Source organism: Arvicola amphibius, chromosome 2, assembly GCF_903992535.2.
Source record: "Arvicola amphibius chromosome 2, mArvAmp1.2, whole genome shotgun sequence".
Lineage (NCBI taxonomy): Eukaryota > Metazoa > Chordata > Mammalia > Rodentia > Cricetidae > Arvicola > Arvicola amphibius.
The window spans coordinates 124,291-148,680 of NC_052048.2; the positions used below are offsets into that span (position 1 = coordinate 124,291).

Below are 24,390 nucleotides of genomic sequence, written 5' to 3' on the forward strand. Positions count from 1 at the left end.
TAGTGAAGATTTGTGATAACATAGAAGCCATTTTTTTTAAAGTGGGAATTATTTTTCTGTCATTATTGAAAACTGTGATGAATTTGTGCAATTATATATTTTAAATAATTCTAAGTGTATGGATACATACATACAATATAGAGTCAATGAAATCATGATAAGCAGAGTACTACTAGATAAACTCATCATAAGGAAATAAAACATTCAAAAGAAAGCTTTATTTAGATTCTTGGAGAAACCAAAGACTTGTTAACTAAATTCATACTGCAACTTACCAAAGTCGAAAACAATGATAAAGGTGTTATTCATGTCATAGTGAAGTCACATATTTAAATTTCCAGTAGGTCCTATTCTTAGGAGCTGCCATCTCTGATACAAGCATGCTGAAGGGGCTGATGGGAGAGAGCAACAATATCACAGAATTTGTTCTCCTAGGTCTCACTCAGGATCCTGTTGGGAGAAAAGCATTATTTGTCATGTTTTTATTCATCTACATTGTGACAATGGTGGGCAACCTGCTCATTGTGGTGACAGTCATTACCAGCCCCTCCTTGGGCTCCCCAATGTACTTCTTCCTTGCCTCTCTGTCATTCTTAGATGGTCTTTTCTCTACTGCCATTTCACCCAAGTTAATTAATGACTTACTTTGTGATCAAAAGACTATCTCATTCACAGCTTGCATGAGCCAGCTCTTTATAGAACATTTATTTGGTGGTGTCGATATTGTCATCCTGGTGGCAATGGCCTATGATCGCTATGTGGCCATCTGTAAGCCACTGCATTATCTGACCATCATGAATCGAAGGGTTTGCATCACTTTGTTGATATTTGCCTGGACTGGAGGTTTTACACACTCTCTGATTCAAATTGTCTTTGTATACAACCTTCCTTTCTGTGGGCCCAATGTTATTGATCATTTTATTTGTGACATGTCCCCATTACTGGTACTTGCATGCACAGACACTTACTTCATTGGCCTCACTGTCATTGCTAATGGTGGAGCCATGTGTATTGTGATTTTCATCCTTCTCCTCAGTTCCTATGGAATCATCCTAAGATCTCTTAAGACTCACAGTAATGAGGCGAGGCACAAAGCCCTATCCACTTGCAGCTCCCATATCTTGGTGGTTATTCTCTTTTTTGTTCCATGTATTTTTATGTATGCCAGACCAGTTTATAACTTTCCTATTGACAAATACATTACTGTTTTTTATACGATTATCACTCCCATGTTGAACCCTTTAATATACACCTTGAGAAATTCAGAGATGAAAAGTTCTATGATAAAGCTCTGGTGTAAACTGCTATCTACAGATTAAACTGGAACATCTACTTGGTGGAATTACTTTTGTTATTTGAACAAATTTAGTTATAAATAATTATAACAAAGGATGATACCATCTACTGATTGTATTTATCTAGGATACTTTTCTTCATGTAAAACCTTTGAAAAATAAAGTTTTCCTTTGAGATTGAAACCAGTATGACATCATTTTAGTATTATAAAAAAGGTCCTATGAATTTATCCTATGTAAAAACAAAACTATATTACCTAAGAATATAATTATTCTCTTTTGAAATTTAAATCAGAGTAATTACACAGCATTTTATTTTTATATATTGAAAAATTATACAACAATATTTTGTATTTGTGATCACTCATATTATTTTCTCCAGACCTTTTTATAGTTATGACTAATAGACAAATTTCTGAGACTAAAAGAAAGGACGGGCTTAGCAATCATTCATTAATTTGTCTGAATGGCACATTTGTATAGCTATAACATGCACGTTGCTCTGCGATGTCTCCCTTTCCTCATCTCAGTGTCTCTACCCTTCTAGGTCAGGTTTTTGGACTGAAGATCATATTTGGCCTATTTATGACACTTTTAATGAAGTTTGTTATATGATATGCAGCTGGTTATGAAATTAGATACTAGTTCTTGAAGGCTACGTTAAAAGTTAAGTTATAAGTAATTTTTACAATCTTCTTGACTATTTAACAAGTTCTATCCTAGGCTTTTTTGCTTTTGAGTTTTCAAGACAGGGTTTCTCTGTAGCTTTGGAGCCAGTCTTGGAACTAGCTCTTGTAGACCAGACTGACCTTGAACTCACAGAGATCCGCCTGCCTCTGCCTCCCCCCACCCCCAGTGCTAGGATTAAAGTGTGAGATACCACTACCTGACTATCCTAGTTTCTTTAAAGAATTGTTTTTCAAATTGCTTTAATTGCTTTCTAATTTCTAGCGAAGAAATAACTGACAAAGTATTATAGAAGCAATGTGTTCTCAAATATACATTGAAGTTCAATATTTTACTTTTTATCTATTTTATTTTTCAAAAACAATCTTTTTTCAGCCCCAGTTACCCCACCCTCCCCTCATATCGCTCACCCCACCTCCCCCCACCCCATACCCCATTCAGTCCTCAGAGAAGGTGAGGTCTACAATGGGGAGTTAACAAAGTCTGTCATATCACTTGAAGTAGGATCAAGTCCCTGCCCCCAGTATCTAGCCTGAGCCAGGTTCCCCTCCCCCATAGGGAATGGGCTCAAGAGAGCCAGTTCATGAAATAGGGATTAATACTGGTTCCATAGCCAATGGTCCCACAAAGTGCCCAAACCACACAATAGTCACCCACATTCAGAGGGTTAGTTTAGTCTTATAAGGTTCCCCAGATGTCATTCCAGAGTCATTGAGCTCCAATTAGCTAGAGTCAGCTGTTTTAATATTTTCCTTATAAACTTAAAAATAGTTTATTTTCATGTATTCAATTTTTTCCATATAAGCAAACATTCCTGAATTTTTCTCAGTACACAATTATTATAAAACAATGGAGCAGTGGAAGCCGGGCGGTGGTGGCGCACGCCTTTAATCCCAGCACTTGGGAGGCAGAGGCAGGCGGATCTCTGTGAGTTCGAGGCCAGCCTGGTCTACAAGAGCTAGTTCCAGGACAGGCTCTAAAAAAGCTGCAGAGAAACCCTGTCTCGAAAAACCAAAAAAAAAAAAAAAAAAAACAATGGAGCAGTGGAGATTGCTTTCAACTTCCCACATTCCTACTCTTTGAACTTGATATTCTCTCTGTCTTTCTCACTCAAAAAGAAAGAAAAATATAAACAAAGGAAACAAGAAAATCTACTAAGACAAAAATATCAATCCAAACAATTAAAACATTAAAATATGGAGCCCTTTGATATTGGTCAACTACTTTTGGGAGTGAGGTCTGATGTTTAATGTGGTTATATATTCAACAATACTCTTTTAGAAATAACATATTTCCCTTTTCAGGCAGGAAGTATCAGTTACAAATATCTCCGTGTTTAGGGATGGAATTTTGTGTTCACTTCCTATTTATGTGTTGGAATTTTTTCTAATTTGAGTTTGTGAAGGTCTTGGATGTTCTGACCCAAGCTCTTGTGTTCATATATGTCTCCAGCCTGTTGTGTCTAGAAGATATACTTTTCTTGGAATATTTCATCACATCTGGCTCTTACAATCTTCATCACTCCTTTTCCAAGTAGATCTCTGAGCCTTGAGGATAGGGGTTTGATGAAGACATACCATTTAGAGTTGAGTACTCCAAATGTCTTACTCTCTCATGTAGCGATGAGGCGAGCAGGCATGCTTTTCGTCCCAGCTAGCTTTACACCCCAAATAAGTACACAGAGATCTGTATTAATTAAATTACTGCCTGGCCCATTATTTCTAGCCTCTTCTTGGCTAACTGTCACATCTTGATTAACCCATTTTTAATAATCTGTACAGTACCACAAAGTGGTGGTTTACCAGGAAGATTCTAACTTATGTCCATCGTAGGCCAGAGCTTCATAGCATATTCATGACTCTGCTTTCTTTCTCCCACGATTCTGTTCTGTCTTCCCTGCCTATTTGTGTTCTGACCTATCATCAGGCCAAGCAGTTTTCTTTATTAATTAACCAATGAAAGCAACAGATAGATAGAAGACCCTCCTACATCACTCTCACACAGGTCAGTTGTAGGTATGAGTGTTCTATTTCTCATCTACTACAAGAAGAAGTTTCTCTGATGAGAACTGAGCAATAAATTGATCTATAATTATAGTAATATGTAATTCGAATCTTATTATTTCTATGTCCCTTTAACAGAAGTGGTATGTCCATTGCAATTCCTAGCATTTTTGTACATTTACCATAAAAGGGTGGTGGATTTTGTCAAAGATCTTTCTGAATCTAATGTGATGATCATGTGGGGTTTTTTGGCAGTCCTTTTATTGGTACATTAAGTTTATTGATTTACCTGTGTTGAACCCATCATGCATCATTATCCATAATGATAAATTTGACTTAATCCCAAAGTTTTGGGGATTATAATATAATTAGAAAGTATTTCACTTCACTTTCCTCCCTCAAACTTGTCTCATACACACTTCCTTGCTCTCTTTAAAATTCATGGACTCTTTATGTGATTAATTGTTATTGCATGCATATATGTATAAATATATATGAATATAAACATATACTGTATGTGTAAACTTTGTCTGTATTAGGTTACTTATATTTGTATGTTCAGGGATGACTATTGTCTTTGGTAACCAGTTGGTATGCTTCTCCCAGACGAGACTATTTCTCTCACTCTCAGCACTTTTTATTTGACTGCAGTTCTTAGTATAGGGTTGAAGTGTACTTGGCTTTTATCTATCAAGTTTTGTATGTCTATGGCCTAATTTTGTAGGTCATGTTTGAGCAGTCATGTTGGTGAGATTTTGACATTACTAGTAGACACAATCTCACTGTAAACTCTCTGATCTTCTGATTCTTAGAATCTTTCCACAATCTTTTTTTTACAGTGTTCTTGAGCCTTAAGTTCAGGAATGTTTTGAAGATGTATCCTTTGACACTTGTCTCTACAACTCTGTATTTTGAATGAGTGTAGTTTTCTGTAATTGTCTCTATCTACTGAGCTGTGAAAAGTATACTTATCTGTGGGTTTAAGGACAAATATTTATGTTTTTTTTTTCCAGAATAAAAAAGCAAGGTTTATACGGAGTTCTATTCAGGCAGTCTGCGGTCTCCTCCCCTGCTGGTCACAGAGCAGTACAGAGGAGAGCCCCCTCATCATTTGGGGTTGACATTATATAGGCAAAAACCACAAACCAGGATCATTTTGTGTCAAAGGAGTTAGTCTTAAGTAACAGCAGGTGTGTCTTAACTCTAAAAAGCCCCCTCCCCAAAGTGGTTATGTCTAGCAACTACCAGTTATGTCTAGCAGGGATTCCCTCCCCAAAGCCTTACCCGAATTTCTGCTCCCTGATGGACCACAAAGCTAGGAGTTAACAGGTGACCTGGTGCCCGAATGCCTGGAGCACTTTGTGGTGAGCTCAGCACCCTAGCTAGACATCCTGATTTTAATCAAACATAGACGCCTTGCATTTAAACACAGTGTCCTAATTAGCTATTAAGCAAGCAAAAAGTTCCTTAAATTTTTCATATCCTTACAATAACTCAATATCCATTGTCTAGAATCCACTCACAATCTTCCGTTCTGCTCCAAAGAGATTAGGTCCCTTCTCGGGCTTCACCCTCTGCAGCACTGAATTGGGCTGTCTCCACCCCATAGCTGCTGCTGTTCCTGCTGGTCATACCATGGTACTGGCATCTTCAAAAAGGATGGGGTTCCTTGATACAATGAGGCTGCCTCCAATAGCCACTCTGGGACTCTCTTCATGGAGCCAACCAAGCTTCCACTTCTCTCCATGATCCCTTCTATCCTGAGGCTTCCACTAATACCGTGGCTGCATCATCTCCATTGGCCTATCGGGGCCTCTCACAGTGCCAAACCTCAGAGGCTCTCCATGACCCCTTCATGCCTTTAAACCACCTGAGAGACTCTTATACATTACCAGGTTAGGCTGCTAGTAAGATATAAAAAGATCTTCCCACTGTCTTAGTGACAGTGTCCTTTGCTTTACAGAAGCTGCTCAGCTTCAGGAGGTCCCATTTATTCAATGTTGCCCTTAATGTCTGTGCAGCTGGGGTTATAGTAGGAAACCGTCTCCTGTGCCCATTTGTTGTAGAGTACTTCCCACTTTCTCCTCTATCAAGCTCAGTGTGTTCAGATTAATATTGAGGTCTTTAATCCATTTGGATTTGAGTTTTGTGCATGGTGATAGATATGGATCTACTTTCATTCTTCTACAGGTTGACATCCAGTTATGCCAGCACCATTTGTTGAAGATGCCCTCTTTCTTCCATTGTGTACTTTTGGCTTCTTTATCAAAAATCAGGTGTTCATAGGTTTGTGGGTTAAGATCTGGGTCTTCTATTCGATTCCATTGGTCGACTCCTCTGTTTTTATGCCAATACCAAGCTGTTTTCAATACTGTAGCTCTGTAATAAAGTTTGAAGTCAGGGATGGTAATGCCTCCAGAAGTTTGTTAGATTCATCTGTATTCTGAAATAGTTAATTTTTAGTGGTGTCTATGAGGCTTTTGTGACAAAGAAGATCCATTTACAACTAATGTGCCCAGTGGACTGAATGTCAACAATTACGGGAGACAACATTGAAAGCTCTAGACACTGTTGTAATTGATTGATTTCCTGTGGACAGGAAAAGTTATTCCACTAACAATGGATTAGAATAAGGAATCAAATGAATGGACTAAATTCACTATAGCTCCACAGAGATAATGACATAAATTAAATGTCTCAACTCTGTTCAAATGTGCAGAACTATGCTTAGTTGGTTTTTCAACAATTTTGATGTTAACTGCAACAGATTCTGAAGTTTTAAATCTCAAAGATTCTTGGATAGGTTCTTTCACTGTTAGAATAGGACAGTGTTCTACTGGGGTAGGGATGACTCCATCTTTACACTGGTCCACATGATCTGCCTTATCTAAGTATTTTGTAACAATAACTGTTAATAGTAATAAAGTCCATGTCACTTGAAAGTTAACTACATTTGTTGTGCTAATCAAGTATTTTCTCTCTAGAGATTATTCAAGAAAAGATAACAGGAACTAGTATCTCTAGACTTTTCTGGCACTCTGGCCAGGACCAAACTGCCTTTAAATGAAAGGACATTTATGGCTTCTGGCCAAGGATGAGATTGTTGAGTACCAGAGGAAGAATGACCAAATATTAAAGTTCTAGCTAAAAACTGCCTGATTGCTTTCTTTCTCCTGTTTCCATCATTATGGTGCTGCAAGCTTCAGATCTCAAGAATGTATCCATCCTTATTCTTCCTCTTTTTCTTCCTTTTCTTCTTCCTTTTATTCATCTCCCCATGCTCCTTCTTCTATTTTGAGAAAATGTTTCCTTTGGTAGCCCTGTCTCTTTTAGAACTTGTTTTATAGACCGCACTGGCCTTGAACTCAGAGATCTGCCTGCCTTTGCCTCCAGAGTTCTGGGATTAAAAGTCTGCACCACCACTGTCCAGAAGTTTATCTGAACTTGGTTTAATTTGTTAGGTGGTATATACAAAATTTATCCATTTCTTTTAGATTTTCCAATTTGTTGGCATATTATTAAAGTATAAACCTTTGATTCTTTCTTTATCATTGGTTTCTGTTTTTATGTCCCTCTTTTAATCTCTATTTCTGTTAATTTAATCTCTTCCTTTGGCTTTTTGGACAATTTAGTTAAAGGATTGTCAATATTATTTAGTTTCACAAAGAATCAATTCTTTGTTTCATTTATTGTTTGTATTTCTATATTTTTCTTAAATTGATTTTAATCCTGAGTTTATTTCTTGCTCTCTACTATTTGGGGCAATACTTCTTTTTTTTGTTCTAGAGCTTCAGGTATACTGTTAAGTTACTAATATGAAATCATTCCAGTACATGTAAGCATGTAGTGCTATGAACTTGCCTCTCAGAACAACCTTTATTTGCCCCATAATTTTGGGTACTTTGCATTTAAACTTTCATTCTCTTGGGCAAAGTTTTAAAACATCTAAATTTCTGCTTCTTATACAATTATTTATATTTCGTGAGAATATAGTATTGTCAAAACTTTTATTATATATTTTATAGTCTTAATTTTTTATTAATATTGTAGACAAAGTAAAAGCTATGTATGTCATTGTGATATTTCAGGCATACATATATATTATTTTATTTGCTCATATACCTATCATTTCTCTTCTTCTGCCCTTTCAGATTGTTGCCTTCATCCCTCCAATAAGAGCACCTCTGTGTAAGAGCTGTGTCCAAGCACAAATTCATCTCATATCCCATAGGTCATGGAGAGACTGTTCACACCCTAAGAGAAAACAGAAGAATTTTAATCAGGCCTTCCAGAGAAATCAGCAGTTTCTAAGTGAAAGTGGAGTATATGGAAGAAAAGTAAAAGCAGGAAGTAGTAAAGCCTGGTTTGATGGCCACGATGTCATAGGTGCTGCAGATCTGAATTATGAGGGCAAGAATATGGAAAGTAAGGATGGGAAAGAAGAAGTAAAAAGAAATAAAATATTGGTCACTAGCGTATCTCTGTTTCATAGACAGTGTACTATAGTAAAGTGAGAGGAAATGTGGGGGGCGGGGCTTGACTATTTTAGAATAATGGAAGTTTCCTAACTCAGGTGATTGCTTTTTATTGATGTTCTTATACAATATATTCTGATCACTGTTTATTCTCCCCTAACTTTTCCCAGATCCTTTTTCCTTCCTACCTACTTCCTTGCCATTTCCTTCATTTTTATAAGGCAAACAACGAAACAAGCTAGATTAAAATAAAAATAAAGGAAAAAGTACAAGAAATACATATATACACACACACTACAAAAACACAAGTTCAGAAATCATACAGACAAAAGACCAGTAGAAGAAAAAAATACAAACAAAGAAATGAGACAAAAGTCTATAGAAACGCCATTTTGTATTGACCTTGTTGCACAGGACCTGCCCTGAAATGTGGTTACTATACAAAGTAAGACCCCACTGGAGAAAACTAATTTTTCCCTTGCAAGTGGGTATCAGTTGCAAATATCTTCTTGACAAAAGGAATGTGATTTTGTATTTAGATACTCCCCTCAGTGCATGGACAACATTTGTCTTGAATATGTGTAGAGTCTGTGTATGCTGCCACAGATACTTTGAGTTCACATGTGGATCAGTCATAATGTTTTGGGGAAAACCAAACTGTACTATTCTACTAAAGAACCTACTCATACAGATGTTCTGCTATACTCATAGATCAGTGCCTTGCTCAGCCATCATCGGAGACATTTCTTCCTTCATCACATAGGAACTAATACAGAGATCAATGTGAGAGTGAGAGATTTTGGAACACTCCATACTGGGTATTCTCATCAATTCCTCCTCTCAGGGCTCAGAGAGCTTTGTGGAAGAGGAGGGAAGAAGACAGTAAGAGCCAAAAGCGGGTGGATGACTCTAAGAAAGTGCGTCATTTCATTCTTAGGAAAGTAAAAAATTCCTTCCAACATTATATATAACACTATTTAATGAAATTTTCTCTTAAAATATGTTTATGTTAAATCTTTGAGAATTTTGTTCTTAGTAGTTTGATCATAGCTTGCTCTTTTCTCATTTTTGTCCCAGATCCACTCTCATTCCATATTCACACAAAAATGTGTGCTCCTTCATCTATTTTTTACCCCATTGAGTGCAATTAAGGCTGTCTATATACTCCAGGGTGTGTGGCCATCCACTGGAGCTGATTAGACCTACTGGAGACACATCCCTAAAATCAACAACTAACTCTCAATCTCCCAGCAGCTATGAGTCATATAGCTTTATCCCTCAGTTTGAGACTCTGATGAAATATTTGCCCCTACTAAGGCTTAGAACTATCTGGACCATCTTCTAAAAATTAGAACACAGACTAAAACACACAGAAGTTGCAATTTCTTAGCCTTCATGCCATGGAAATTCTTGGGCAGAGAGAATCTGGCCATCATGGTAAGACTGAATTTTGCTAGAATATTTTTGAGTAAAACAGTTATGACCTCTTCCTTCTTTGTGCGGTTTTAACTGCAGTTAGAACAATTGAAACAAATTCAGATTAGTAAATCAATCACTCCTCAGCTACTTTCTTTCCCTGAAAATTCTCTAGAGAAAATGATCTGAATCTTGGCAAGAAAAAGTACCTAACTACTCCACAGAATATAAAAATTATGTTGTGAACAGAAAAATCCAGATAAAATCTTAACAAATATATGATATGCACATGATGAGATACATATGCAGTAATAGAGGCCGAATGATGCTAAAGTATTCTTATAATGAACAAAACCAATGGCTTATTAGTCTCTTTGGTGATTTCTGAATAAAATATTTAAGGCGTCATAGCAATAAGTTAACTGGAATGTGCATCTTTTGTTGTATCCAGTGTTAGAATGTGATTATTGTTTAATTTCTACAAGGTCAAATAATAAGTATTATGTTATTACATGTGTAACAATAGAAAATATCACATCATCTTATTTATAGTATTATATATGATTATAAGAAATAAATAAAATTATGTTTGGTTCATTATTAAATGTATTTTATTAAGAGAAGTGTCAGAATGTAAAGAAATAAATATGTATTATGTTCTAGAAACTTGATATGGACTTTTATTTGTAAACCTTAAAATGATCCAAAGTTGTTGGGACATACATACAGAGTTGCCTTCTATGACTTAGATTGAAATTATTGAAAATAATTGAAATTATTTTGTGAGATATAATAAGTTATTTGTTAAATAAAATTTCAAGAATTATGTTGATACTTTAAGTATAAAACTAAGACAATTTTAATAGAAATCAAATCTTTAAAATGAATCAGATGATATGCCCACCATTTTAAATATTGTATTATAACTTTTTGATACAGTTAAAGCCAAGTTCCTTGAAACTTAATATGAAATCTCTAAAGAACAAAGTCATTTGAGATGTTTAGGACAGATTGTAAAGATACAGTATCATAGCTTAGAAATGGATGTGCCTGGAGTAGAGCTGTCTGGAGGTTGCATAGTATTATGAATATATTTACTACAAAATAACACCAAACTCAAATGATAGACATTATGTCACTTGATGTACTCTAGTTTTATATTCAACCAACAGTATGGATTTCTTAACATTAATGCCCTTCTTATGTTATTGTTGACATTTGTGAAAAATAATATTTTAAACAAGAAGTCTAAGCATATCAATAACTGCAGAACTTTTGTTTGGTCTCAGATACAAAGATCAACCTAAGTCATGACAACAAACCTGTTTGCTGGGGCTCAACAAAATCAACAAAAGAAAAATAGCATTATCAACATATCAATGATGCTCCGAGGAAAATAAATTTGCTATATGCTTTTCAAAACCCAATTGGGATTCAAATCTAAAAACTGAGGATGCTGTTGGTTATAAGATAAAATGTTTCTTGGCCCTGATCACAATTTTATTACAGGTGTTTTCCTGAGGTATTATCTCTGGATCTTCTCTTGTCAGACTAAATGGAGCAGAACAACAATGTGACAGAATTTATCCTGCTAGGTCTCACAGGGGATTCTGCAGGAAGAAAAGCATTGTTTGTCATGTTTTTACTCATCTACATTGTGACAATGGTGGGCAACCTGCTTATTGTGGGGACAGTGATTGTTAGCCCCTCACTGAACTCCCCAATGTACTTCTTCCTTGCATGCTTGTCACTCATGGATGCTATTTATTCCACTGCCTTCTCACCAAAGTTGATTATGGACTTGATCTGCAGCAGAAAAACAATTTCAGTTTCAGCCTGCATAGGCCAGCTCTTTGTAGAGCACTTATTTGGTGGTGCTGAGGTTTTTCTTCTGGTTTTCATGGCCTATGACCGCTACGTAGCCATCTGTAAACCACTGCATTATATGACCATCATGAATCGTCGGGTTTGCATTCTTCTACTAGTGACAGCCTTTGCTGGAGGTTTTGCCCACTCTTTTGTTCAAGTTATTTTTGTTTACAACCTCCCCTTTTGTGGCCCCAATGTCATTGATCACTTTATCTGTGATATGTACCCATTACTGGGATTAGCCTGTACTGACACTTATTTAATCGGCCTCACTGTGGTTGCCAACGGTGGAGCAATTTGTATGACTGTCTTTATCCTTCTCCTAGTCTCCTATGGGATTATTCTAAACTCTCTTAAAACCTATAGTGAGGAAGGGAGGCGTAAAGCCCTGTCCACTTGCAGTTCCCACATCATGGTGGTTATCCTCTTCTTTGTTCCCTGTATTTTCATGTATGTTAGACCTGTCTCCAACTTTCCTATTGATAAATCCCTGACTGTAATTTATACAATTATCACCCCCATGTTAAATCCTTTAATATATACACTGAGAAATTCAGAGATGAAGAGTTGTATGGGAAAACTTTGGTATGGAAGACTAACTGGAAAGATTAAGAATGTTTCCTTGCTGAACACACACTAATTTCAAAGCTACAAATAGACAATAACTGTTAACAAAGGATGCAGTATGCTCAGAGAATTCTTTAGGTATGATTTTCTTTGCACAAAGTCATTGAGGAGAAAAATCAATTTTCTATTGGGATTAAAATTAATCTAATAGAATTTTGAATATTACATATTAAGAAAAAACTTAGCTAATCTTTTAAATATTTTTAAAATAATTTTAGATAGGGCATAGAAAAGGTGTTTATTATTTTCTAATCAGTCAGCTAATCAAGATTTTGAAATTATGATCATGTGCATTTATGAGAAATCAATGAGAGCAACTCCTAGATAAATTCCTGGAAAAATTTTTCTAAACTAAATACATACTATACATTTCTAGTGTAATATAATTTTCATGGCAGATTTTAATACCTGTGCACTGTTTCAGGGTTTCTTCTTTTTTTCTGGGCCAATTTTAACACATTTTTCATTTCATGTACTCTAATGATAGATGATATGATTAGCTAAAGATATGAATAGTTTGATTATATGAGATTCAGTTGAAGATAGCAAAAGATTACAGTTTTTGTTGACAGAATAACTATTATTTAAAAACCATATTATGCCAAGTTATGAACCCATTTTTATTTTTTGTCACTAGTTACCAATATATCTTTTTCAATTTTTTTAAAAAATAAGTGTATATAATAATTATTTGTTATTAAATAAATCAAGAAAAGAAAATGTTGTTTATTATAAAAAGTGTTTTTAATAAATATTATATTTTACTTGAATATTTTATTTATAGATTTAAACTTATATATACATTTTTAAATTTTAGATTTTGTTTTTAGTCTACAGCCGTGTTAGTTCATCCATATTCTGAATACAATCTTATTTTAGTACTTATAGTCTTAACTTCTGCTATTGAGATGATATTTAATAGTAGATAAAGTTGTGTAGAATGAACAAGGCTAGACATTTGGTAAAATAATTTACTATTTGAAAATGTGTCTTAGAACATTCATCCTTTAAAATATGATTATGCATATTCGAAACACATGCAACTTATTTATAGATTTTTGTATTTTACATATACATTGGTAATAAAACCATTGAAAGTACTTTGTGTAAGTAACTGGTGGAGTTGATGAAGATCTTCTTCCATTCAGAAGGTTGCCTTTTTATATAATTGTCTGTGTCCTTTGCTTTACAGAAGCTTCTCAGTTTCAGGAGGCCCCATTTATTAATTGTTGTTCTTATTGTCTGTGCTATTGAGGTTATAAGTAGGAAGTAGTCTCCTGTGCCCATAAATTGCAGGCTACTTCCCACTTTCTATCAGGTACTCTTTCTATCAGATACTCTTCTATCAGGTTCAGTGTGGTCAGATTTATATTGAGGTCTTTAATCCATTTGGATTAAATGGTGCTAGCATAACTGGATGTCAACTTGTAGAAGTATGAAAATAGATCCACATCTATCACCCTGCACAAAACTCAAGTCATTCATTGTTGCTACAAATTAATGGTGTTCCTCTTTTTAAAGGCTGAAATGCATGTCACAGTGTGTTTTTACTAAATATTGTTTTCTTCTTTATTTATACACAGATTCATTATTATGTAGGTTGATTCTATCTTGACTAAGGTCAATACTTCCTACATCAGAAGGAAATATTTTTTTAGTCACACAGGTGTTCATAAACTCCTATCCTTAAATATGGCATGGATTGCAAAGTAGTGTTTTCAGACATAGCTATGCAATTTTGTGTTCTTACCAACCCTTATCTAAGGGTTTCATTTTATGAACAACCCCCTTTTAATATAGTAATTTCTATATTTTGCTTATTTGCTTATCTATTTCCTTTTTTACTCTATCTTATTTTGAAAATAATATTTTATTTACTCAGACTGGAGAGCACTTGGGGATAAGAGCAATTGTTACTTTTTATTTTTTCATTCATTTATTTATTTTTAAAAAATATTTTAGTTTTTGTATATACTGACAGCAAATTTCCCTCCCTCCTTTCCTCCAAATCTCTTCCTCAACTCCCTTATGAAATCCCATCCTCTCTGCTTCAACCTCTCTCCAGAAGAGGGCAACCCTCCTTGGAAAAGCTCTGTCAACTCAATCAATAACTCTAAATATGTCAAATATATAATTAATATTTAAAACTGGAAGACCTCAATCAATAATTCTAAGTGTCTCTGAGTTATTCTTTAAATGCATGGGGATTCATTTGGTATTTTCCTACAAAAATGTCTTCATTAAAAATGGTCATTCCTGTCTGTATATTGATGTCCTTTTAGCAGCAAATAATACATTTCAAAGGAGTAACACAAACTATAAACTTTGTGTTAGATCTCAATGGACCTCATACATTCATCTAGTAGTCACATTCATCTACCATCTAAGAAACTCAATGATGATAAATGGGAGGGAGAAGCTGGCTCATAAAAATTGTATCATTTTGTGAACCATTATTTGGCCATTTTATCAGTTAGTAGATGCATGTTTTTTGGATAGAAAATTTTTCTCAGATATCTGTTATATTCTTTTCTTTCTAAAGCAGGTATGATAAATTCAATTAATTCACAGACTATGTGCTTATATTATTATTAATTATTATTATTATTATTATTATTATTATTATACAGTTTTTACAATAATATATTGGTTATATATGCTGGAAGTTTTATCCATTTTCTTAAAATGACATGAGTTCATTTTCTTACTTAGGGTAAATAAAACTCAGTTGGACCTATAGTTCCATAATAGGGTGCTTGCATGGCATATGTGAAACCCTAGTTAAAGTCTAAGTATTATGCAAGCAACACAAAACAAACCTGTCTGGAAATTATAGTATATTTTTAATCCAAGCACCTTGGAAGTGGAAACAGGGGATTAATGAGTTCAAGGTCATCTACATGACATCCAGAATCAAAAATGAAAACAAATAATGAAAAAAGTCACGTATTTGAAAGAGAGCAAAGAGAATATATGACCTTGTTTGGATGGAGAAAAGGAGAAATGATGCAATTATAAACTCAAAAATAAAAAATAAATCTAAAAAGTGAAAAAAGAAAAAAGAAAAACAAAACCTGACAACAACAAAACCAAATACATTACAAAACTCCAGTGTATTCATTTTCAAAATACATTATTAGGAGACTAGCAAATGGCCAAAGTATCCACTAAATCTTTCACCATGTTACTAATCATCAGGGAACTAAAAATAATAGCTGAAAGTAGATGTCATTTCACATCTGCTGGAACAGTTGCCGTCAAAAGGCAGAAGGTCTAGGCTTGGTGGCATCAGTCTAGAATTTGGGAGACTGAAACAATTGTGTACCCAATTCAAGACCAACTAGAGTTCCATTGTAGACCCTTTATAAACAGAACAAAACTCCAAAATAATACATAAATTATATAAATAAAATCAAAATAAAATGATGTTCTTGATGTATGGAAATAAGTTTGGGAAAGAAAAAAAATGATGAGGATGAGCCAGGTTCAGTTCCCGTTTCCCATGTCGCAGCTCCCTCATCAGCACTGTGGGCATCTACTTCCATGTGTATGTAAACTTTCATGGAAGAAAGTGTATAAATCATTAAAAGTAAAATATTTTAAAAATGAAAATATTCATTATCAAGAAATCCTACTAGTGTTAATTTAGACAAATAAAACTGAACATATTTCAAAGAACTATGTTCACGTTCACTGTTGTGTTATTTTTAACAATCTGAATATATAAACTGAAATTTCTTGTCCTTGAGGAATGAATAAGGACAATGTGATATAAAATAACAAAATATTCAGCCTTAAGGAGAAAAGATACACAGCCAATTATTGCAATTTATATTGTTAAACTAAATCATATTTCATATCTCAGGCCCAAAATGTCAGATAATGCATTATTTCAGTTGTGTGGGAGGTTTTCTAGACTTATAGGAGCAGAGCACAATGTTTGTCAAAGCATAGAACATAAAGAACAATGTGAAAGGCTTTAATATTAATACTTAGCAACAATGATTCTACATTATAACTATGATGGCTAATCTTGGTTGTCATCATGACTACATCTGAGATCAACTAAAACCCAAGCTGTTGAGCATACCTGTGAAGGATTTTTCTAGACTGAATTATTGGGATAAGAAGTCATACACTAAACCTCAGCCATACCTTCTTGTCTTCCTTTCATAAAAGGCATTAAAAAAAGGAGGCTTCTGCTTTTTAGCCTGCTTGCTCTTATGCTTGCTGGCAAGTTCATCTATCATATAGATGAAACATTCCATCAATAGCATTAGAAACATTTTCTTTGGGATTTCACATATACTGAAGATCAGCTGAGATATCTAACTCTGGGGATGGAACAACTATCAGATTCAGTATTTTACATTAAAATATAGCTATTGTTGGACCACATGGACCACAGCCTATAAATCAATCCAATCTCCTTATATTATATTCATTCAATCCATTATGTTTCTCTAGAGAACCCTGACTAAAACAGTAGTCAATAACATGATAACTGGAAATAATCAATCACCTGAAAGATCAGTGTATTATTGACTTACTTATCATAGTCACTTTATTGTGTATACATTTAACCAAATATCAGTAGTATACTTGAAATACATGAAACTACTAATTTTAAATTTTATACCAATAAAACTAGTAGACTTGAAAAAAGTAAACAATATGGTTGATACTACTAAAACATGACTATATACAATTTCATTATATGCACTACTATGTGCACTTTACTTTTTGTAGAAATTTTCATTCAAGAAGTATATTCCAGTGGAGATGTACAGATTTTATTGCTATATTTGTAAACAATTGGTTAAATTTTAGTCTTAATTTTGCTATCAATTTATAACTGAATTCCTACTGATATTTATTTTGATTGATTGAAATTCTTTGAAATATGTATCAGTATATGTTATAGACTCATGACTAGTGACTTCAGGATCCATTTTAGTGACTATTTTCTGAGGTATTTCAAAGACATAGTCTCCGACTTGTTTTCTCTCTCTCTACCTCTGCACTAAAACACAATCTGCCAACTGTTCTCTAAAGCTATATAAACTTGAACTTTTTCCCTCAAGGAACATATCTACATTTGAATTAAGCCTTTGGTAACTAGTTTGAAATTAATATTCCTCATGTTTTTGCTGTGTGATCAATTATCAATGGATAAAGAAAAAGTTAAATAATATACCCACAGTGATTTTTATACATGAAATTTTATACATTCTTTTTATTGGCCAAGATTGGACATTATTATTTGGTAATTTGTCCTCAAGTTGTTCACTCATGATATTTTCCTCAAAGGCTATGTTTCTATAAGTCTATAGTGGTTGTCTTTGGGGATATCTGAGGAGATGCATAGCCTATCCTCAGAATTACAAATAAGGTCCCAATGAATCTAATTAGAGGAAAATTACCATTGGAGATACCAATGTAGGATAGTTTTTCATGGTGTGTTATATAAAACATCTACAGACTTTGCTCTTCCCTTAGAATGTTTGTCTCTATCAGTATTCATGGAGCTGGGCTTTTAAAATCAGAAATGATAAACTCAAATAAGAATGAAGGAATACAGATTAAGACTATTTCTACCCTTCAGGCAACCTAAGTTCAACTGCATTTACAGGCTAGTATATCTGAGACCCCAGTGTTTCAAAGGTTTTTTCATTATTTTAATTTTTGTATAAAACATAATTACAATTATTTTTATTAAGTATTTATGGTCTCCAACAAAATTTACCTATGTAGCCTCAGCATGAATATTTAATATTTATTTACTATTTCAAGAAATTTTGAAAAAGAAAGATTTCAGATTTCTGTGTTGCAAATCAATACCAAAGTTTTGCAGTTATAAGATATTCTAAATATTCTGTTGAAAAATCCTAACAAGGTTAAAAAGTAATACTTCATTTTTTTTCTGAAACTGTTCAGTCTGAATTCTTGCAAGCATGAAGAGAATTAATTAGCTGGAAGCATTTCAAAATCCAGAATACCACTTGTGTCATTTTGATCTCTCTTAAGAAGTGGAATCAATGAGTGAAGTAGTCATCATTCTGGACCAGAAATCAGGAACCACACTTCTGAATTTGAGCTGAATGAATATGCCTTCATAGGTAACTAAGGATGTATATTTATTTGTAAGGGTCTTTTAAAATTTTGTCTGTGAGGTTGTGATGATCATTCCCATTATGGGTACATTGTGATCATTAAAATGTGTATGGATCCATATAAAACTGTAATGCTTTTGAATGTCTTAACACTATAAAAATCTGAAATACATTTTCCTGATTACTGTTCTTAACAACTAATTTCCAAAGCAACTACTTGGGGGATCTTCCATTGAACAATCAGTTGATAGTTTCAACTGAGACATTCTCTTAGCATTGTTGAATATGTTAAGCATTAGAGGATGATGATGCAGTAGTTAAATGAGGGGAATCAAAGAAACTAGCATAATTTTTAAGCCTGCTGCTACTTCAGTTGGTGTAAATAGCAGGACAACAAATAAATAGAGGAAGAACAAAATCAGCTATCAGGTTCAGTGAAGTGGGGAGTATACAAAGAAAATAGAATAGAGGTAGGTACATCCTTAAAGGTAATATAGGGCAATAGGATAGATTCTTTTTTAAATTGGACTTACAAAAGTGTCATGACAGAATAATACAATACAGGGAGAAAATCAATAATGAGGGAAATGGAAGGGAAAATTCATTTAGTGTTCTTGGGAGTATTAAAGAGCTGGGCTGGTGAGACGACTCAGCCATGAAACCTGATGACTAGAGTTTTATCCTCCTCCAGGACATACATGATTGAAAAGGAGAACTGACTCCTGCAAATTGTCCTCTGACCTCCTCATGTATGCCATGGCATGTGTACATATGAATGGTATGGTAACTTGGTATATGAAATCAATCCTGCACCCATCTTCTCTCTCTTCCCCTCCCTCTCTGTCTTTCTTTATTGATTATTTCCTCCTATTAGTTTCTTTCTTTAATGTAAGATTTCTTCTGTCTTCCTACATCAACAGTATATATATATATATATATAATATATATACACAGTATATATAATATGATATATTGTATATAATATATATTATATACAATACATATAATAATATATAATATATACAGTATATAATATATATTACAACATTATGTTTTATTTATTTATTATCATTTAATTTACTATTTCATTTTTTGCTTCCTCTACTCATAAATAAAACAGCAGAGTGTGTCCTCATGTTCTGTGACTTTAATATTTTGAAACAGATTTAAAGTCTAGAACTGGTGAGATGATAAATACTTGGATTTTCTTATTCAATACAGATTGTCAAATTTTATCCAAAATACAAAATTTGCATTAAACTTTAGAATACAAAAATATCCTCTTCAACTACACAAGCAATTTGTTGATGATCTATTAGGTACAGATTTACATTTAAATTTCAACATCCTATATTTTTCATTTTCTTCTAATGAGTGAATCTTAGCATCTTATAATACTTTTTAAAACATTTGAAAGTACTTCTTTAATTAAACTTTAAATATTAAAGTTTTTATTAAAATCATTTGCTTATAATTTGCTTTTTTGAAATTATAATATAATATACCTTATGTTGTTGTCTTTCATTATTATCTTGCATGCTTTTGTTTCTTTTATGTGTTTCTTTTATATACAGTTTTAATCTTATATTTTATATTTAATCCATATTATTTTTTTCTTATTATACTAGATTTATGTCTGGTTTTATCTGGTATTGTAAACTCTAGTTGTTATAATTCATTTATTTAACACTCTGTTCTTTTCCCTTATAAATCTCTAATATGTTATATTTCTTTCAATTAGTCTGTAAGAAAACTGAATTTGGAAACTTCTGTTTGTTTTATCTATAAGTGTGGGGATAAAGTAAGTCATGATCTCTATTTTCTTGTTTTCAGAATAAACAAACAAATTTAAAAAAATTCATGAAGTCATTGATAAAATTTCAAATAATTTTTGACATGAAAATATACAGAAGGAACAAAGTATAAAATATATATGGAACAAAGAAACAATGTGACTGAGTTTGTTCTATTGGGTCTCACTCAGAGTCCTGAAGGCCAGAAAATATTATTTGTTCTGTTCTTGGTTATCTACATTGTGACAATGGCAGGCAACCTGCTCATTGTTGTGACTGTTGTGGTCAGCCCAAGTTTAGATGCCCCCATGTATTTCTTTCTTGGCTACTTATCATTTATGGATGCTGTTTATTCAACCACAGTTACACCAAATATGTTTATAGACTTACTTTATGAGAAGAAAACTATTTCCTTCCAAGCTTGCATGACACAGCTTTTTATAGGACACTTATTTGGTGGTGCTGAGATTTTACTCTTGGTAGTCATGGCCTATGACCGGTATGTGGCCATCTGCAAACCCTTGCATTATCTGACCATCATGAACCAACGTGTGTGTGTTCTGCTCTTGCTGCTGGCCTGGGTTGGGGGTTTTGTACATGCTGTAGTCCAACTTCTCTTTGTATATAACCTTCCTTTCTGTGGTTCCAATGTCATTGACCACTTCATTTGTGATATGTACCCCTTATTAAAACTGGCCTGCACAGACACCTATGTTATTGGCCTCACGGTTGTTGCCAATGATGGGGCAATCTGTGTTGTCATCTTTATGCTGTTACTAATTTCTTATGGGGTCATTCTCCACTCTCTGAAGAATCTCAGTCAGGAAGGGAGGCGCAAAGCCTTATCCACCTGTGGCTCCCACATCACTGTGGTAGTCCTATTCTTTGTTCCCTGTATTTTTATGTATGTGAGACCTCCTTCTACTTTACCAATCGATAAATCATTGACTGTTTTTTATACTGTTATCACCCCCATGTTGAACCCCCTTATATATACTCTGAGAAATGCAGAGATGAAAAATGCCATGAGAAAACTTTGGACAAGAAAAAGGAAGTGAATTGAAAGAAATGTCATAAAATTATGGCTGCTAAGAAAGGAAATTAATCTTCTTTAGGGACTGTAACCCTGATTAAGTATCCAATCTCAAGTAGTCACCTCTAGATGACATATACACAAGCAACACTAAATAAACTCATTGAGTTGTATTTATAAATAACTAAATATTCAAATGTACATATGAAACAATAATAACTAATTTAATAAGAGGCCATGAAATTTTTGAGTAACTGGGGTGGCAAGGATGGAGTTCGATAGAGGAAAGGGCAGGGGGAAATTATGTAAATATAGTACACTTGAATAAAATTTTCAAAAAGTGTAAACAATAAAATTTTAAAATAACTAAAAATAAATGGTAAAAAATTACTTTATAACAGAAAGTTCTCCTCAATGGTAATAATTATGTAGAGCAAAAACAATTATTAAGTGAATTATTCCCATGAGAAACATACATTTTTAAGATTTTCTGAATTTGTAGAAAAATGAACATTAAGTTTTGGTAACAAATTTTTTTGCACATACTATAAATTTATGTCGCATAATTTATTTTATTTAATGGAAACTTATTTTATTTAATGGGAATGTCATTTGTATTTCTTAAATAAATGTAGTTGATTTTGAGAACTGAGAAAGCTTATTACCACTTTTTAGGAATAAAGAAGTAATATGTAGCAACTCTGCTCATTCTTTACCTCACACAGTCTTATTGGCACATTAATATTCAAAATACAAATTTTAGTTTTTTATTTGAAAGGGATCTTATTTATATAATTATGCTGAAATTTCTTAGAATATTAATATTAAATAAAAATAATATTGCTGTTTTAATATTAATGATAAAGGTCCTATAGAAAGGTGTATACAAAAATACAAATAAATAATGGAGATACATAAAAAAATAATCAAATCTGATTTTCACATTGAAAAATCATATGAACACATGGTAGTGGTTGCTATGTTTGCTGCTATTATTGCATAGTAATAATACCTTAGAAAGCTTAATGCCATACTATTTTACAATGTCTGTCTCCTTAAGAGATCACGGCACTTTGAAAGAGTATAGTTCCTACCTTCCATTAGTAAAATATCATAACCCATAATCAAAGAGTTTACAGCAATGCAGTATAGAGTTTAACAGCTGGTATTTTTTTTCTTTTTTTTTTTAATTAAAGATTTCCATCTCCTCCCCTCCTCCTCCCCCTTCCCTCCCCTCCCTTCCACCCATACCCCAACTCCACCCCTCTCCAAGACAAAGAGCCATCAGGGTTCCCTTCACTATGTTAAGTCCAAGGTCCTCCCAGCTCCCCGGAAGTCCAGGAAGGTGAGCAACCAAACTGACAAGGCTCACAGTGAGCCCGTCCAAGCTGTAGAGTTCATGTTCATTGCCGTTGTCCTTGGTTTCTCAGTCCTCCAACAGCAGGTATTTAGAAAATACTAAAGTCTTCCACTATCAGTGTGTGGGGTTTGATATGTGATTTATGCTTTAGCAATGTTTCTTTTACAAATATGGGTGCCCTTGTATTTGGAACATAGATGTTAAGAATTGAGACTTCATCTTTATGAATTTTCCTATGAAAAATATGAAATATCTTTCTTCATCTCTTCTGATTACTTTTAGTTTGAAGTCTAATTTGTTAGGTAGTAGGATAGCTTGTTTCTTAGGTTCATTTGATTGTAAAATCTTTTCCCAACCCTTTACTCTGAGGTAATGTCTGTCTTTGAAGTTGAAGTGTGTTTCTTTTTTGTTTGTTTGTTTGTTTTTATTGATTTTTTGAGCTCTACATTTTTATCGGCTCCCCTCCCTGGTTCTCCCCTGCCCCCTTCAACCCTCCCCCAAGGTCCCCATGCTCCCAATTTACTCAGGAGATCTTGTCGTTTTCTACTTTCCATGTAGATTATATCTATGTAGGTCTCTCTTAGTGTCCTCATTGTCTAAATTCTCTGGGATTATGGTTTGTAGACTGGAATTCTTTGTTTTATGTTTAAAAACCACCTATGAGTGAGCACATGTGATAATTGTCATTCGGGGTCTGGGTTACCTCACCTTACAATATGATGTTTTCTAGCTCCATCCATTTGCCTGCAAAATTCAAGATGTCATTTTTTTTCTGCTGTGTAGTACTCCATTGTGTAAATGTACCACATTTTCCTTATCCATTCTTTGGTTAAGGGGCATTTAGGTTGTTTCCAGGTTCTGGCTATGGCAAACAATGCTGTTATGAACATAGTTGAGCACATGTCCTTGTGACACAATTGAGCATCCTTTGGCTATATACCCCAAGTGGTATTACTGGGTCTTGAGGAAGGTTGATTTCTAGTTTTCTGAGAAATCACCACACTGACATCCAAAGGGGTTATACCAGCTTGCATTCCCACCAGCAATGAAGAAGTGTTCCCTTTCCCCACAACCTGTCCAGCATAAGTTGTCATTAGTGTTTTTGATCTTGGCCATTCTTACAGGTATAAGGTAAAATCTCAGAGTTGTTTTTTTTTTTCAGAGTTGTTTTGATTTGTATTTCTCTGATGATGAAGGATGTTGAACATTGCCTTAAGTGTCTTTCAGCCATTTTAGATTCCTCTGTTGAGAGTTCTCTGTTTAGTTCTCTACTCCATTTTTTATTGGATTATGTGTTCTTTTGATGTTCTTGAGTTCTTTGTATATTTTGGAGATCAGACCTTTGTCTGATGTGGGGTTCATGAAGATCTTTTCTCATTCTGAAGGCTAGCATTTTGTCTGTTACCATGTCCTTTGCTTTACAGAAGCTTTTCAGTTTCAGGAGGTCCCATTTATTAATTATTTCTCTCACTGTCTGTGATGCTGGGGTTATATTTAGGAAGTGGTCTCCTGTGCCAATGCATTCTTCTCTGAGGTTCTGTGTGGCATGTAATGTGGAATGTAAATTTATAGATATGTGTTCATTTAAGTTTTCAGAACTTGTATGTAGTGTGCATGGTCGGCAGGCAGTGGGAAATAACCAAACTAGCCTTATATGAAATACTCAGCTTTAATAAATGGGAGAAACTTACAGAGCCAAAGTTCCAGCGAAGAGCAGGG

At 34.0% G+C, this 24,390-nt stretch overlaps 3 protein-coding genes across 4 annotated transcripts; all 3 read left to right on the forward strand.

The window, feature by feature from the left end:
- The first annotated feature begins 395 nt into the window (after positions 1-395).
- On the forward strand, positions 396-2,666 carry LOC119806866 (olfactory receptor 4A8-like). 2 transcript variants are annotated; one of them, XM_038318927.1, is made up of 2 exons: positions 396-1,294; positions 2,648-2,666. In XM_038318927.1, exons 1-2 carry the CDS (start codon positions 396-398, stop codon positions 2,664-2,666), a joined length of 918 nt encoding a protein of 305 aa, XP_038174855.1. The 2 variants fall into 2 exon arrangements, with proteins under 2 accessions (XP_038174855.1, XP_038174854.1); XM_038318926.1 differs by lacking the exon at positions 2,648-2,666 and having other exon boundaries at positions 396-1,319.
- Positions 2,667-11,431: 8,765 nt separating this feature from the next.
- On the forward strand, positions 11,432-13,570 carry LOC119807583 (olfactory receptor 4A5-like; the record flags this gene model as incomplete). The annotated part of the gene is made up of 2 exons (XM_038319612.1): positions 11,432-12,327; positions 13,558-13,570. Coding segments are annotated over exons 1-2 (909 nt in total), but the record flags the coding sequence as incomplete, so codon positions are not given.
- A 6,848-nt stretch (positions 13,571-20,418) lies between these two features.
- On the forward strand, positions 20,419-21,336 carry LOC119806681 (olfactory receptor 4A15-like). Its single transcript, XM_038318557.1, has one exon. It carries the CDS (start codon positions 20,419-20,421, stop codon positions 21,334-21,336), a length of 918 nt encoding a protein of 305 aa, XP_038174485.1.
- The last annotated feature ends 3,054 nt before the right edge of the window (positions 21,337-24,390 follow it).